Genomic DNA, 17,500 nt, shown 5'->3' with positions numbered 1-17,500 from the left:
ATGTTATATAGAGTTAATTACAGGTAGACACTCTCACTGACTCTGTATAACATTAGAATAAAACCAAATAAACATAAAGTCGTCTTCATTTTTTTTGTGTGTGGAATGCTTAGTCCTCAGGAACAGGGCTTATTCTTACCCACACAGAAAGGGAAACTGCCCCACTGGCACACTGGATATTGATCTGTTAAATGATTACAAATGATGATATAATGATTTATTGATCGTTTGCCTTGATTGGTAAGTCTCTCCGAATTGCTCACCAATCTACATTCTGATGCTCAGTCTTCATGTAATGGTGTTTTGTGTTTATATACTATTCTCCTCTTGTTTCGGTAACAGGAGCCTCACGTTCACCCAGGATACCAGCAGCCTCAGAGTAAGTGTCTGTCTGTCTGTCTGTCTGTCTGTCTCCATACATAAATACATACATACATACAGGATGTGGGGACTCGCTCTGACCGGCCCCCACAGAGAAATACCCATCAAAACACCAGCAGACACACACACACACACGCACACACACACACACACACACACACACACACACAGAGCTTGTGTCCTCCTGCATTAGTCTCTGAGCTGGAGAGAGTAGAGCCTTCACCCTCCGACATTATAGAGCGGCTGCTTAACCTGCTGCACAGACGCCCGCGTGCACAGGCTGAATTATACGGTGTGTGTTTATACGCTGATCAGCCATTGCATTAACACCACCTGCCTGATACTGTATTGGCCCCCCTCATACTGCCAACACAGCTCTGACCAATCAAGGCATGGACTCCACAAGACCTCTGAAGGTGTGCTGCTGTGGTCTGGCACCAAGACCAACGTTAGCAGCAGATCCTTTAAGTCCTGTAAGTTGTGAGTTGAGCGGGGCCTCCATGAGCATCAGGAAGCCTTGGGCGCCCGTGACCCTGTCGCAAGCCGGTTCACCGGTCGTCGTTCCTTGGGGTGTGTTTGGTAGGTGCTGCCCTCTGCATACCAGGAACGAGCATTTGGTTATTTATTTATGCTGGAATTTGCAACGTTTGCGTATGATTGTGTATAATAACACAGTTTCTACCTGTATGTTTCCAAATTCTTACTCAGATTTATCTGTGTAGTGGTTTTTACAACTGCCGTCGTCGCTAAGCAGCTTTAGGGGAATCCACTATTAGGAGGATTAGGAGTTCAACAAATAAACAGAACAAGCATAAATAAACAAAGTAATACTGCGTATATGTAATGTGTCCCGAATGTATTAAAAACATATATGCATATATCTATATATAATATACTCAGTGTTATATATGTGTAAGTGCCTATATGTAATTGTATTTTAATTGTATGTTAAATTAAATTTATATTTATTTATATATATATATATATATATATATATATATATATATATATATATATATATATATGTGTGTGTGTGTGTGTGTGTGTGTGTGTGTGTGTGTGTATATATATATATATATATATATATATATATATATATATATATATATATATATATATATATATATATATATATACTCATGATGCCAAGGTTCAAACATAAAATAATAATCCGGATATTTTATGTGCTGAAAACACACACACACACACACACACACACACACACACACACACACACACACAGCAGAGTCTATTTTAGTCACAACCGTCAGTCTTGCTGCTACAGTTCTATGCACATACAGACAGAGTGGGAAACGCTCTCTTACAAGACCACTATACGCTTCTGTACGCTAGATACACTCTCCAACCACACACACACACACACACACACACACACACACACACACACACACTCTCTCTCACACATCAGGAACTAATCACACTGAACCCCATCCTGGAGCTTCAGTTGAGTTAAAGCTGGGTGCATTATGTGCTCTCCTCTAAGAAAGGTTCTTCAGGGGCTCTTTAGTAAAGGTAGTGGTTCTGTATAGAACCAAGTCAACTCAGGGAATCACTTGCCATATTGCCATATTGATATGAGTCAAAGAACCCTTTTCTGTATGATACAGAACCTCTTTTGGGATGAACCCTTCAAAGCCAGGTGTGTCATATCCCCCCCAGCAAGATCTGTGTGATGCATAATGAGTTATCTCAAATAATTATTCAATAATACACAAATAATAACAATATAAATAAATCTATAATAATATAATAAATAAACTACATACATACAACAAAATAAAGAAAACATGCGTTTCTGCCCCCTGGTGGATTATCCGTGCCCTGCATGCACCAGAAAAACACATACAGATTTCTGCTTCTGCTTGTTTGGTGTTCACACTTACTGTACCGAACCGAACCGAACTAACGGAGCCGTCGCACCAGGGTACAATTTTTTTTTATCAAAACAAAGTGACCAGTAAAAACACCCAAAAAGTGGCGGCGAAGGCAGAAATACGGTCCAGATCAATCACAGTTGTTGCGGGCTGGGTCACCACAGCACGTTACATTTCTCCAGAGGCAAGAGGAACTTTTATTTATCTAGTTTTTTAATTAATATAATTTTTTTCTTGAAATTTCCCCTTTTTCTCCCAATTTGGTTCTGCAATAATCGATGTGCAGCCAGCCACCGCCTCTTTTAGAACATCGCTGGGCAGCCGATGCTAATTGTGCTCTCTCAGATTTCGGCCACTGATGGCAAAGCGGCATGGCTCGGGCTTGGACTTCGAGACCCCCGTAAAATTCAAAGGCAACTTTTTTTTATTCTGCTGTGAGCGGAAATACCAGCTGCATCAAATATGATAGAAAATAAAAGTGAATTATTTAGTTTATTTAGGTTCAAATAATTGGTCAGAATGGCAACATAAACACGGTTTTGAGGAACATGAATTTCCTGGCTTTAAAGGGTTCATGGTGAGGCTGGGTGATATGGTAGAAATATGATACATGATATTATTCAGGATATTTTGACATTCAGACAAAATGCATCAGTAGCAGCAGATTCTTAAACACTGCTGCTCAAATACCCTCCAGAACTCCAGTACAGTATTAATATTAATATTCAGAATCTGCTGCCCTTCAGCTCATTAACCAGCACTAATTACCTGTAAAGAGGTGTGGTCAGTTGGTCAGTGTTCTTTAAGCACTCAGGATCTCACAATAACAATTTCTTATGGTTTCGTATAAAATACGTATATATGGCCCACCCCTAGTTCGAGTTTAATAATAATAATAATAATAAAAACAATAATATTTGATAATAACAATGTTGATTAATGATAACTGGAATATTATAATTATAATAATTGATAATAATAACAATCATATTTAATAATGACCATGCTTAATAAAAATGATAATTATAATAATGGTAATAATAACAATAATATTTAATAATAACCATGTGTAATAAAAATTATAATAATGATAATTATAATGATTATGGGAATAATGAGAATAATAATAACAACAATAATAATAACAATGTTTAATAAAAATGATAATGATAATAATGAGAGTAATAATAAAAATAATAATAATAATAAAAATAATAATAATGGTATTTTAAGTATTGTTATTGTAATGTTGTTTTTATTAAATATGTCTGTCTGTCTTTCTGTCTCTTTGTCTATAGAGCACCATGAATCCTCCCCCAAAGCCCTCCTGTCTCCCTGCAAGCCCACCCCAGTGTGAGTATGATGAACCTTGTTCTTTTCCTCTCTGGCTCTCGTGCTCTCTCTCTCATATATCTCAGATTAGATCAGACCTCCAACTGTCTCTCTACACTTCTGTATAACTGGAACAGGAAATGACATTTCAGTTAATCACACACACACACACACACACACACACACACACACACACACACACACACTGACTAAGAGGTTCAGAGAGAGGTGGCGGATGGAAGAAAGGTAGTGCCCAAGATGGTACCCAGACCACACCAGAGACCAGAGCCAGCTTCTCGCTCTCGCGTGCTCGTAAGTGAGAGAGTAAGAGTGAAGCTGGTTCTGGTCTCTGGTGTGGTCTAGGTACTATCTTGGGCACTACCCAAGACTTTCCATGTGAGAGAGTGCTCTCGCGCTGGCTCTCAAACCTGCCCGTCAGATGGTACACTGTTCACAACCTCAGTCTGACGCTCTTCTTACTGATACACCATACGGACAAAAGTATTGGGACACCTGTTCATTCACTGATTCTTCTGAAATCAAGGGGATTATAAAGAGCTGATCCTGGTTCTGTTGGAGTAACTGTCTCTACTGTATAGAGAAGAAGGCTTTCTACTAGATTTTGGAGGAAGAGCATTGCTGTGAGGATTTGATTGCATTTAGCAACAATAACTGAAGTGAGTGAGGTCAGAATATTGAATGATGATGATCACCACCTCATCATCCCAAACTCCCCAACTTATCCCATCCAAAAGTACTGGTTGGAGCACCACCACCATCATTCCACAGTTCTTCCTCTGCTGGTACACACTCTGGACTGGTCTCTGTGGTTGTTGTTGGTCTACTGGTGTGTAGTAACTGGTTTATAGTGGGTGAATGTGCTGTGTGTGTGATTGGGGTTTCTATAGCGAGTGTGTGTGTGTTAGCATTAGCGTTAGCCTCGGCTCGGTTCTGAATGGGTTCTTCAGTGCTGGTTTATAAACAGAGAAAGGTGAGTGAGTGGTTCTGCGGTTCTCCCGCTGGTAAAACAGAGCGTTTCAGTGAGGGTTTTATAAAGGGTCAGATATTATGGTCTGTTTTCAGGTTCCACTGTAAAATAGCTCCACACTGCAGAACCTCAACTCCTTTATTTACCTTCTGAGAACGTCCGCACTGCTGCTGCTGCAGCCGGCTGGGGGTAACGTCTGTTAACGGTGCCTTGAGGACAGCAGATGGCGCTCTGAACACTGTGCTTAAAACAAAGACTCAGAACTGGGCCGGGATTAAAATAGCCAGTACCCGATCCATTAAACTCTGTAGGATCAGCGGTGGTGTTGAGGTGCTAATAGAAGTTTTTGCTTTCATGTAAAATTAATAATTGTTTTAAAAATCTGGTTAAATGCTTGTTGATTCCAGGGTAAGAGGAGCTCTCGAACAGATGCAGTGATATTTCTGTGTACTGTGGGCGTAAGCTCCAGTACGGCAGGTGTGTCGGGGGAGAGCATCCCCTGGAGGCTATGTGCCAGACTGTCTCCCACGTTCTCCTGTGTGACAGTCTGTCTGCTTTTCTGCTGAGGGAGAACCCAACTCCCTCTGCGTCCTCGACTCACACTGAGCTCAGACAGTTTGGCTGGGAAACCTCCAGGTTATTTATGGCAGATCTGAGAGAGAGGGAGTGTGAGTGAGTGAGTGAGAGAGAGAGAGAAAGAGGGAGAGAGGGAGTGGGCACTGGGGTGATGGAGAGTGTATAAAAAAAGATAAGTGCAAATTCAACACAGAGCACCACTTTTAATGACGCCTGCAGTCTCCGAATCCCTCAACCTCCTGAACTGAGCCCCTCACCTTCACCAATCAGGTGGTAAATCAAGATGTGATGAACCCCAAATACCTGGACTAGCTCGGGATGGGTTTGCTGGCGCTAGAGAGTCGTCCAGAAAGTCCAGAGAAGAGCTTGCCGCCCTCACAAACAAAGAAAAGGGTGCAAAGCCCTTAATGCTCCTAGAGATCCATCTGGAGGCAAGGCGAGTTCACAAGCTCAGGGTTAAGAGGAATCGTGGTCGAACGCCCTCAAGCATGTGCAGGGCAAGATGGATCCAGTCTAGGATCAGGACATCCTCTGAGGAACCGGTAGGGTTAGCTGAAGCTTGGGCGTCGTCGGGCCTTCCAACAGGACAATGATCCCAAGCGTACCTTCTTGTGGTCCACCAAAGCTTGGTTTCAGAAGAAGTCCTGGAAGATTCTGGAGTGATCTGAAAGGTTGGACATTTTGAGGGGTCCATCACTTCAGTTGCTGCTGTGCAGTGGAAAGGCTCTTCTCATTGGTCGACAGTTGAGAAGCTAGTAGAAGTACATTCTGGTGTGAATTCTTGATTCCTACAGGTTGTAAAATGTAGCATGTGGGCCCTTTTAACCTGAAATTTCTGCTGTGTGTGTTTCTGTGATCTGTTTCTCAGTGTACCTAAGGATGGGGTTGCTGCCGTGTTGGCGCCCTCCAGTGGAGGGGAGTCTGGCAGCTCCAGTGATTCAGGGAGCAGCTCGGAGTCTGAATCGGACAGCGAGAGCAGTGAGAGCGGCACAGAGGAGAACCCCCCAGTCCCTCAAAACACATCACCAGCCAAGGTACAGCTACAGATCTGGTACACCACCAGTAATGCATCATTTATTTCAGATGTTGGAATATTTACAGCAGTGGCGTATATTGTTGCTGTATCGTTTTCTCCATAATGTAAATCTGCAATAGTTGAATAATAAGACCAATAGAAATGCTCCAAAATGACCGGGAATCAAATCTTGCATTGACTTCCATTGTAAATTCCACTGAGAAGCATTTCTCCTCCTACTGTAAAGGTACCATTTTGGAGACGTGAGGTTTTTGCCTGACCGTGATGATTAATATATGGCACAGTGTTTTTTATTATTCTGCTCAGTGGTCAGTCTTTGTACCTCATGTGAAGGGCTCCCTGCTCCTGCCTGAATGGGGACGAGCCGAGCTGTCTGTTAAATAGATGAGTGTAAAAGCAGGCTAATGGTGATGAGTCAGGATTTAGAGACTTTAGGGCGGTTATGCAAGAGAGAGGGAGAGGCAGGATCAGTGAGGCCTGCAGCAGAGAGACGGACAGAAGAGGTACAGAGGCTTCTTCAGGGTCTTTGAGACCCTCGTTTACACCTGGTCACGTCATACGTCTTCTACGATCAGGCCAAACACTCTAATCCCATCACTCAAGCCTGAGCCACGTCTCTCCAAAACGTCTCTCCTCCGCAAGCAAATCACCAGTAATACAAGCTCATTTGCATATTCATATATTTGGACACACAGTGATCAGATTTCAGTCTGACTGACCAGACGCTCATTTGACTGCCCAGTGTAAACACACTGCAGCTCCCAGTCGTCTGAGGGAGCAGGTGTAAACAGGGCCTAACACCAATGGTTTTTGGGTAAGCAGTAAAATTTAGATGATAAAATGCATTAACACACACACACACACACACACACACACACACACACACACACACACACACCACCCTGTAAAACCATTACCAGTTCAGGACGCCCTAAGTTTTCAGAGTGAATTGAGACGTTGTAGAGAATGGACTCGACTCGGACGTCTGGAAAGGGGAGAATTCTCTACATTTGACTTGTTTGTTTATTTATTTGTTTGTTTGTTTGTTTGCTGAAGCTTTGATAAACATACAACAACATTTTGGAGTCTCTCGTCTTCCAAATTCCCCAAAAATACATAAAGCTTTAAGGCCGAAGATGCAACAAATCCCAAATACACACTGAGCAGAGCTTCAAGTCCTCACTGTGTGAGTTTTACTTATTTGGCTTTGGTGTAGAACCGTAGAATTTACGTGTCTAGAACCTCCAGAGCGCTGTAATGAGCTTTTTGGCTGGAAAACGTCAATGAAAACTCATTGATAAGCGTGTTTCAGTTGTTTTGTCTCACTCTCTGTCTGTCTGTCTTTATCTCTGTTGTACGTCTTTCCTGGTTTGTGTGGATCCTCCCAGGAGGAGGACCGAAAAGACATCAGCTGGCTGTTGGGCCCGTTTATTAAGAAGAGCCAGCCGAGGCCGAATCCTCAGAACCACAGCGAGATCGTCCTGGACCGAGACCTCAAAACAGTCCCGAGCACCAAGCCTCAACCCCAACCCCTTCCGCGAGAGGAGGAGACCAAGCCCAGGAACAAGCAGCGCTACCACAGCTCCCATACTCCCCCTCTGCAGGTAGAACCGACAGATGCCGGCGCAGAGGCCAAATCTGCGAGCCAGCATGCAGGCCACAAGCCCACGGCCAAGCCCACGGAGGCGGGCCACAGAAAGACTGTGGGGAACAAACAGCCAGGGAAGGGCAGCAAAGCCCCCCGGCCGGAGGACGCCCACGCCAGCCTTCAGGTGGAGAGCGTGGAGGTGACCCCGCGCGACAAGGACTCCACGTTTACAGATAGACCAAAGGTCAAAACGAAAAGCAGCCACGACAAGAGCAGCAAATCGGACAGCAGGAAGCTGTCCAGACACGCCCACTCGGACAAAAAGGTAGAGAAAGACTCCGCCCCCAAGTCCACGGTGACTGTGGAGGACAGAAAAGAGACGCCGCGCTCCACCTCCCCACCGCCCAAAAGCACTAGCTCCGCCGAAACGGTCACGCCCGCGAAGAGCTCGAAAAAGAGCCGCACCGGCTCTCCACCCAGCAAGAAGAAGAGGGAGGCGGCGTCCCGGTCGGCCCCCGATCCTCCTCAAACCCTGGTGGTGAAGATTGAGCTCAGCCAGCTCTCCAGAATCCCACAGCCGCCCAAAGCAGCCAAGGCCAGCAAGGGGTCCTCAAAGAACAAGGCGAGCCGGGAGAAGGAGCTCGGCTCTGCCGGCAAAGTGGGCAAGAAGCGACCTGTGAGTGTCCCCCTTTTCTTCCTCTGTAAGGGAACAGCGCTGAGGACTGAGCACTTACTGTGTCCTGTGTCCTTATTAACCCTTCACTGATCTGTAGTTTGTTGGATGGGTTTCTTCATGCATTGCTCCATTTTGCACGGAGCAGAAACCTGTGGAAAAGTGTGGGGACCCCTGTAGCACTTAATACTGTAGTCATATTCAGTCATATTCCAGTGATGGAAGAGCTTTTTATATAATAATATGTCCAATTATAATGCATATTATAATAGTTATCATTATTGTTGCTCTGATATGAGAGCTTATTACATTATTGGGAGTTTGTTACATTCAGAATTTGTATATTAGTATATTTTGGGGATTTATTACATTTTTCTCTATAAACTCATATTTAAAGGACATTTGCATATCAGATAATACATGTTTTATAAATATGAAAGATTATAGAAAGATGTTCACAACAGTCTGAGCTCTAACTTCAGTGTGACCCCTTGTGACCTAGAGCACTGTGTGAGGAGGTACTCTGACCCTAAAAAAAAAAAAAAAAAAAATCTCTCTATATATATATTTGTATATAATATATATAATATAAAATATATATATTAAAAATATATATCTATACATTACTGTGTGTGTGTGTGTGTGTGTGTGTGTATATATGTGTGTATATATATATATATATATATATATATATATATATATATATATATATATATATATATATACATACACACACACATACATATCTTATCTATAATACATACATATCTATAATCTTTCATATTTATAAAACATGTATTATCTGATATGCAAATGTCCTTTAAATGGCGAGAGGCAGAAGACGAGTGTACATTGGTCCGTTTCACAGGAGTTGGACACGGCGAGCCATCTTGACCCGTCTTTATATCCTCGTAACTCCGGAAGCGGGTCATAGATCTTGCAGTGGAAAGGGCGGAGTCTACAGATTCAGGAGATGTCTGAACTGTGTTTCTCGGCTGTATTTGTGCAAAAATAATTAATTAATTGTAGAGAAATGTCAAATTTGATGCTCTGGAGCATTGGTAGACTCCAGGGGTTTGTCTTTTAGAGAACCTTTGTTATATAAAAGATGTGAGTGTGAAGAACCTTTGGTTCCGTAAGGAACTCTGCAAGGGATGATCTTTAAGAGAACCTTCATGATAAATGAGATGAATGAGAATGTGAAGAATCTTGGGTTCCTTAGAAACCTTCTGGTCTTTAGGAAACCTCACAGCTCATAGATCTTCTGTACAGACGGTAAATCTTCTTTACTTACAATTCTTCACATTCACACATCACATTTATCGAGATCAAAGGTTCTCTAAAAGATCAATCACTTGTAAACTTCCTTAGGGAACCAAAGGTTCTGCACACTAACATCTCATCATAATCATTCTCTACATAAATAAAAAAAACATCCTCTACAGAGACACACCTCTACACACATTAATTATATTGGTTATAATATGTTAAATTTAGCCAATTAGAAATTCTGTCTGAAATAGAATATGCGCATATTTAATTAGTCTATATTCTTATGTAGCTTTAGCTTATCTTCCCTTATCATCAACTTTTGCATACGACTGCATCCTAAACGTATCAAAATTTTGCGTCTGAAAGCAGCTTACGGCTTTGACGGCCTTGCCAGTAATCATAGCACAGCTCGTATTGATTATCGGTGCCTTTGTCAGCATATACCCCGTATCAGCCATAACATTAAAACCAGGATGCAGTGGTCATAATTACCAAACGTGCTCCAAGCAAGGACAGCCTTGGGTCATTTGCTGCTAACCTTCAGAGGTCTTGTGGAGTCAATGCCGGGTCATCGCGGTGTGACGGCATGAGGAGGACCTATGCACTATTAGGCGCTAGGCAGGTGGTCTTAATGTAATGGCTGATTCTACCAAAAGTGCTAGGACACCTTTTGGTTTTTTTTAATCACAGGTTAGATATTTTAGGAGAAAAGGAAGTTGGGATGACTTCACTGAACCTCGTGAGCTTCAGGTGCTTACTCATGGATCTGCTGTGAGTGTGTGAGTGTGTGAGTGTGTTTCCTGGATGATTCACGGTGTCTCTGGTCTATGATGCAGCATCACAGATTTCCTCATTCTTAAAGTTCGTTGCATCATCTGCACCACCCGCACCACCCGGCGGTATCTGCTATTACAGCACCATTAGGTGCGAACAGGCCATCAGTGATGAAGCTGAACATGGACGCGGTCACCAATCACTGTGATCTGAGGATCGCTGGTTCAAACCCGGACGCCTGAGAGAGTGCCGCTGGCCCTGCGCGCTCAGGGGTGGGTTGATGATTGGTGGCACTTCCTCCTCCCCACATCACTCCTAGTGGTGATGTTGGTCAGCACAGGCGTCTGGGAGCTGGGAGCTGCCTTATTTTCCTCCTCCTTCTTTTCCTCATTCTGTTCCTCCTTCTCATCCTCTTCCTCCTCCTCCTTCTCTTCCTCGTCCTCCTCCTTCTTCTCCTCCTTTTTTTTTCGTCCTCCTCATCCTCTTCCTCCTCCTCCTTCTCTTCCTCCTCCTTCTTCTCCTCCTTCTCTTCCTCCTCCTTCTCCTCCTTCTTGTCCTCTTCCTCCTCCTTCTTTCTTTTCCTCGTCCTCCTCCTCCTTCTTTTCATCCTCCTTCTTTTCCTCCTTCTTCTTCTCCTTCTTTTCCTCCTTCTTTTCCTCCTCCTTCTTCTCCTCGTCCTCCTCCTCCTTCTTTTCCTCCTCCTCCTTCTTTTCCTTCTCCTTCTCTTCCTCCTCTTTTCCTCCTCCTCCTCCTTGTTCTCCTCCTTCTTTTCCTCCTCCTCGTCCTCTTCCTCCTCCTCCTTTCTTTCTTTTCCTCCTCCTTCTGTTCCTCCTCCTCTTCCTCCTCCTTCTTTTCCTTCTCCTTCTCTTCCTCCTCTTTTCCTCCTCCTCCTCCTTCTTTTCCTTCTCCTTCTCTTCCTCCTCCTCCTTTTCTTTCTTTTCCTCCTCCTTCTTTTCCTCCTCCTCCTCCTTGTTCTCCTCCTTCTCTTCCTCTTCCTCCTCCTTCTTTTCCTCCTCCTTCTTTTCCTCCTCCTCCTTCTCCTCCTTCTTTTCCTTCTCCTCCTTCTTGTCCTCTTCCTCCTCCTCCTTCTTTCTTTTCCTCGTCCTCCTCATCCTTCTTTTCCTCCTCCTTCTTTTCCTCCTTCTTCTTCTCCTTCTCTTCCTCCTCTTTTTCCTCCTCCTTCTTCTTCTCCTTCTTTTCCTCCTTCTTTTCCTTCTCCTTCTTCTCCTCGTCCTCCTCCTCCTTCTGTTCCTCCTCCTCTTCCTCCTTCTGTTCCTCCTCCTCCTTCTTTTACTTCTCCTTCTCTTCCTCTTTTCCTCCTTCTCCTTCTCTTCCTCCTCCTCCTTTTCTTTCTTTTCCTCCTCCTTCTTTTCCTCCTCCTTCTCTTCCTCCTCTTTTTCCTCCTCCTCCTCCTTGTTCTCCTCCTTCTTTTCCTCCTCCTCGTCCTCTTCCTCCTCCTCCTTTCTTTCTTTTCCTCCTCCTTCTGTTCCTCCTCCTCTTCCTCCTCCTTCTTTTCCTTCTCCTTCTCTTCCTCCTCCTCCTTTTCTTTCTTTTCCTCCTCTTTTTCCTCCTCCTCCTCCTTGTTCTCCTCCTTCTCTTCCTCTTCCTCCTCCTTCTTTTCCTCCTCCTTCTTTTCCTCCTCCTCCTTCTCCTCCTCCTCCTTCTCCTCCTTCTTGTCCTCTTCCTCCTCCTCCTTCTTTCTTTTCCTCGTCCTCCTCCTCCTTCTTTTCCTCCTCCTTCTTTTCCTCCTTTTTCTTCTCCTTCTCTTCCTCCTCTTTTTCCTCCTCCTTCTTCTTCTCCTTCTTTTCCTCCTTCTTTTCCTCCTCCTTCTTTTCCTCTCCCTCCTCCTCCTTCTCTTCCTCCTTCTTTTCCTCCTCCTCCTTTTCTTTCTTTTCCTCCTCCTCCTTCTCACACTTTCATTAATTGTGTGATTGTGAAGTTTCTGAGAATCCCACCTTCTTCGATGCCGCTCCACCTGTCTCCACCTGTCTGGACAACAGCTCCCGCCCTGTAACTCCGAGGTGCTCTGAAACTTGATGGAATTTTATTTACCGTGGGATCATCACACATCTCACACTTCCTATTGCCAAGACAGCCGACACCAAATGACGTCATCTGAGGAGGTTGAGAAGATCCGAGTGGACAGGTCTTGGACTTGCCTCATTCTAGAGCTGCCCAGCATGGCCTGGAAATCAGACCTTCAGAAACGGGCAAATCATCATTAGCAGAGCCCGTCTGCCACCCACCAAGACACCCCTCACACCCTTGCTGCCTTTGAAGAGGGAAGGAACGCCCTCTACACCTTGTGATCCCGCCCCTTTTGGAGGTCCATCCAACTGGACAACCAGGAACAGCAAAAAAATTCCACAAATGATAACTGAGAGATATTAAATATAAAGAATAGTAATATGGATTTGTAGTGTGTTCAGAGGTCTGGAGTTACATCAGTTTTTTTGGTGTTTATTAAGGTTATTATTGTGTTTTTATTTTTTAGATATAAGAGGTTTTAGTAAAGGCTCACACAACTCAGTTTCCCAAAACTGTCTAATCTAATCTACCCATGTTTCATGTACAGGGGTTGGACGATATTTATCATATGATAGTTTAGTGTTATGGTGATGTACTTCCGTATCTGACCTAAAAAAAGAGGCCAAGCCAAAATTCGGTCCCCCTCAAACACGCACTCACAGAGTACCCATACTACCAATACCTTATTTATTGAGTACTCGTATCAAAGCTCGGGGACTTCACTGGTTGCCTAAACAGCCTGAAATTTGGGGAGTGCTCAGCTAAAAGCAGGACCAACATGGCTGTATACATGGAAAAATGGGGGTGCGAGGGCGGGTGCGAGGGCCACAGTGTGAATAATGGGATGTAGTGTAACCCTCGTTTGAAGATGACTCTGCTTGTGTTGCCTCCCCCAGGCTGAGAAGAGCGAGCCGGCTGTGCCCAAGAAGAAGCCGAAACTGGGGGGCAGCAAAACCTCTTCATCTTCTCAGCTCAACTCCAGCAAAGCCGAGTGAGTCTCACTGCCCCTGTTCACATCGTCCCCACGAGCACTTCATCATTTTACAGCTCTGTTTTCCAGCCTATCCACATCACAGCTCGGTTTTACTGTGCCTTTAAGACTGCTGGACAGTGCTGTGTACGTGTGTGCCCCCTGGAGGTCAGTGATGAAGAGAAATATTTAAATATTTACAAAACATGGATACAAACCAAATAAGATACATAATAATAAGATACATAAAAATGCCAAAATTGGATAAACAAAAAAAGATAAACAAAAGTAATAATATAGTATAAAATAATAAGGATATGTTGGCCCCCATCTGACCCAACCTTAAACCAAAACCTGATCATGTATTAAGGAGACCCTCAAGGAACAAAAATACAACCATGAGGGGCATTATATGCATTTCTGAATGAATCCAAAAATAAATAAATCTTTTTCAACTCCTAATCATACAAATGTACAATATATCTGAGCCAATACACTATATATGTAAAGAGAAAAGGAATGAATGAACAAATAAATTAATTAATTAATTAATTAATTAATTAATTAAAAAATGAAAAAACAAATGTGTGTGTGTGTGTGTGTGTGTGTGTGTGTGTGTATATATATATATATATATATATATATATATATATATATATATATATATATATTGTTAAAATGTGTCAAATGACAAATAAATGTGTATATATATATTAAAATGTATAAAATTTTAATAAATCAAAGAATTTTAAGAAGATAAATTAAAAAATAAGATAAAATATAACAAATTGCAAGTGAAATATGGATAATTCAAAAGTAATGATATAAACAATGAGTGGAAATGCAGAACATAAAACAATAGTTCAGCAGTAACTATAAATAAACTCAATAAATATAAATGTTAAAAAATGAAAAAAGGCTAAAACGGATTAAATTTAATAAATCTAATAAAACAGTCACAGGCTGTGAGGAGAGGTTAAAGTTAAAGAGTTAAAGGTTAAAGAGACTAAAAGTTTAAAATGTGTGACGCCTGTAGGAAATTTGCTAAAGCTAAATGATAAAGGAAGGATAAGGAAAAGTGCTCAGTTCCTTTCTCTCCCTTGAGTCTGACTTGACTACTGAAAGTCTTGACTGGGACTGGACTCTAGTTAGAGCACTGGGTTCTTATTACATGGTTATGGGTTCAATACCCCAGTCAACTACTGGCATTGTTGGGCCCTTGAGGAAGGCACTTGCCCCTCTCTGCTCTTTTCAGGTTGGGATGTGCTAAGAGAAGACTGTTGTTGTGCTGTACTAGTGAACAACAGGTGTAATGACCGTAAACGTACTTAATTTATTTACTCAGTTAATTAATTTCAATGTGTTTCAGGTCCTGCCACAGCATGTCAGTAGAGTTTAGGCTGGGACTCGCCCCATGAAGTCTTGCCCTACATTTAAAAGCGTTAATCTCTTATTCCTGACCACTATGAGGGGGACTTGCTTGCATGCTGTGGATCATTGTCTTGTTGCATGGCCCAACAGCGCTGAGACAGAGGACCTGATATTCTCTTAAAGAACTAAAGAGTTAAGCATCGTAATTTCCGGCAGGGGGCTAATACTTTCGCAGCACTGTATGGAAGTGGGTGCTGGACTGTTTGGATGCACTGTGTTTTGCTTTGTTTATAAAGGAGTCCAGGCTGAAACACTCTTTATAATGTTGGTGTGTAAACTCCACTGAATAGGCGTTGAAAGGTATAGGCTCACCATTTTCATCAGAATCACCAGCGTGTTCAATGGACAGTGTTTCTGGCTGCAAACCCGACCTCCTGAGGGCATTGAGCGGTTTAGGGTTGGGCCTTTTAGACAGGTCTATGGGTCCGGATGGAAAGTCCCTGCTATTCCAGCAGCAGTGGCAGAATAGCACAGGTGCTCCACCCGCTCCGTCCTGACCATGCACCCGTCCTGTCATCATCACAGGGCACCCAAGAGCACCAGCAAGGACAAGGAGAGGAAAAGCAGCAAGACGGATCGCCATCCTCCTCCTCATCTTCCTCCTCATCCTCCTCCTCATCCTCCTCCTCACAGCTCTTCTCAGGAGCAGCTGAAGGGTTCGGGGCACAAGCGCAGTGGTGGGGAACTGGAGGAGAACAGCCATGGCTCCAGCAGCAAGCACAAGAAGAAAAGCTCCAGCAAGGAGGACCACAGCAAGGCCGAGAAGGTACAGCACAGGCTCCTGCTTCGGGGTCGTCAGCCCTGACTTGCAGTTTCGTATGATTTAATGTAATTTCCTTAATTATGTAATTATTTACATTTTTGAGAATTTATCAAAATTTATCAAAAAGATTTATCACAAACACTTCTCAGTTTGTTTTGATGTCAAGAAATGAAAACGTTCTTCATTTTCTACAGAAAAAGGTTTTACAAAGAATGATGAATTGGACCAATAGAAAAGCTCTAAAATTTAAATTCTACGTCAATCTCAGTGGAAATGTGCTGCAAAATTAATATTTGTGGTATTTTTCCTTTAAAACTGTTAAATATTAAACATTAATAGTTAAAGTAGTAAGAAAGGGTGGTTTATAGAGGGTTAATTAAGAAAATAAATCATGTGTAATCTGTAGAGTCGTACAGTCAGTGTGTTTTGTTCTGTATAAGGACATTACATTCTGTCCTAGTTATTAATTTTTTTGTTGTTTTTAATATATTTTTGTTACAGAAGACAAAAAGTGCTGCATCCACCTCCGAGCCGCCCGCATTCTGCACGGCCCCGACAACGCACAGACCCCTGCTGAAGTTTGAGGACAGGTAAGATTTAACAGCAAACGCCCAGATTGACTGTTAGCCAGAGGCAGAGCAGTAGCATTAGCTGTACTAGCAGCAGCAGCAGCAGCAGTAGTGGTAGTAGTAATAGTAGTAGTAGTAGTAAGGGGTTAGAGTTAGGGGTTAGAGTTAGGGGTTAGAGTTAGGGGTTAGAGTTAGGGGTTAGAGTTAGGGGTTAGAGTTAGGGGTTAGAGTTAGGGGTTAGAGTTGGGGGTTAGAGTTGGGGGTTAGAGTTGGGGGTTAGAGTTGGGGGTTAGAGTTGGGGGTTAAGGATTAGGGTTGGGGTCAGGGTGCTTCCGTTCACCTCCTCTAGCTTAGGGGTTAGGGTTGGGTTTAGGGTTAGGGTTGGAGTTGTGGTAGGGGTTAAGGATTAGGGGTTAGGCTTAGGGATTAGGTTTAGGGGTTAGGGGTTAGAGTTAGGGGTTAAGGATTAGGGTTGGGGTCAGGGTGCTTCCGTTCACCTCCTCTAGCTTAGGGGTTAGGGTTGGGTTTAGGGTTAGGGTTGGAGTTGTGGTAGGGGTTAAGGATTAGGGGTTAAGGATTAGGGGTTAAGGATTAGGGGTTAAGGATTAGGGGTTAGGCTTAGGGGTTAGGCTTAGGGGTTAGGGTGCCTCCTCTGGGTTAAGTTAAATCATCTTTGGGTTTGATTTAAATGGATGAAGGGTTTTGAGGAAGATCCTCCAGCTCTGCTCAGCAGTAGGTGCAGGTGTGTGCTGCGTGTTGCTGCAGTAATGCTCATCAGCCCTTAATCCTTCCAGGCAGTTCTCTGTGGATTACCATATGAAGGAAGCCAAGAGACTGAAGCATAAAGCCGACGTCACGGTAAGTTCCTCTCTGCACCTCCGCCTCCGACTCGTTTTTTAGCTGTAATTTTTATTTATTTATTTATTATTTAGTATCCGGTACGAAATGTTCAGTGTCTGCTATTAATTTATTCATTAATTTAAAAACTACGATGAATAATTCAGTGTCCGCTTTGAATGGTTTACTATCAACTATGAATTATTCTGTATCTACTGTAGATAGTTATTCCTTATGAAGGATTCAGTATCTGACAGTAAGCTCCTGACTGATATCGTGTTTCTTATCCTGGTGTGTTTGCTGGCTCTTCTCTCTTTAGCTGGATAAAACAGGCAAAGCCTTCAAGTACATGGATGCGGTCATGTCCTTCGTGGAGAGTGGCATTGC

The 17,500-nt window shown here is 43.1% G+C and overlaps 1 protein-coding gene across 2 annotated transcripts in view; it reads left to right on the top strand.

Moving 5' to 3' along the window:
* aff1 (AF4/FMR2 family, member 1) overlaps positions 1-17,500 on the top strand; it is a 70,228-nt gene that overhangs the window by 46,335 nt on the left and 6,393 nt on the right. For both annotated transcript variants that reach the window (XM_072661997.1, XM_072661996.1), the window contains exons 6-14: positions 343-379; positions 3,575-3,629; positions 6,041-6,206; positions 7,597-8,472; positions 13,440-13,534; positions 15,470-15,710; positions 16,209-16,297; positions 17,071-17,134; positions 17,433-17,500. The exon at positions 17,433-17,500 is cut by the window's right edge and continues 69 nt beyond it. In XM_072661997.1, coding sequence (XP_072518098.1) covers positions 343-379; positions 3,575-3,629; positions 6,041-6,206; positions 7,597-8,472; positions 13,440-13,534; positions 15,470-15,710; positions 16,209-16,297; positions 17,071-17,134; positions 17,433-17,500 — 1,691 coding nt within the window. The remainder of the gene's footprint in view (positions 1-342; positions 380-3,574; positions 3,630-6,040; positions 6,207-7,596; positions 8,473-13,439; positions 13,535-15,469; positions 15,711-16,208; positions 16,298-17,070; positions 17,135-17,432) is intronic.

This window comes from Salminus brasiliensis, chromosome 18 (genome assembly GCF_030463535.1).
Source record: "Salminus brasiliensis chromosome 18, fSalBra1.hap2, whole genome shotgun sequence".
NCBI classification, from domain to species: domain Eukaryota; kingdom Metazoa; phylum Chordata; class Actinopteri; order Characiformes; family Bryconidae; genus Salminus; species Salminus brasiliensis.
The sequence above is the reverse complement of the archived record's forward strand: the minus strand, read 5'-3'. Positions and strand labels throughout refer to the sequence as shown.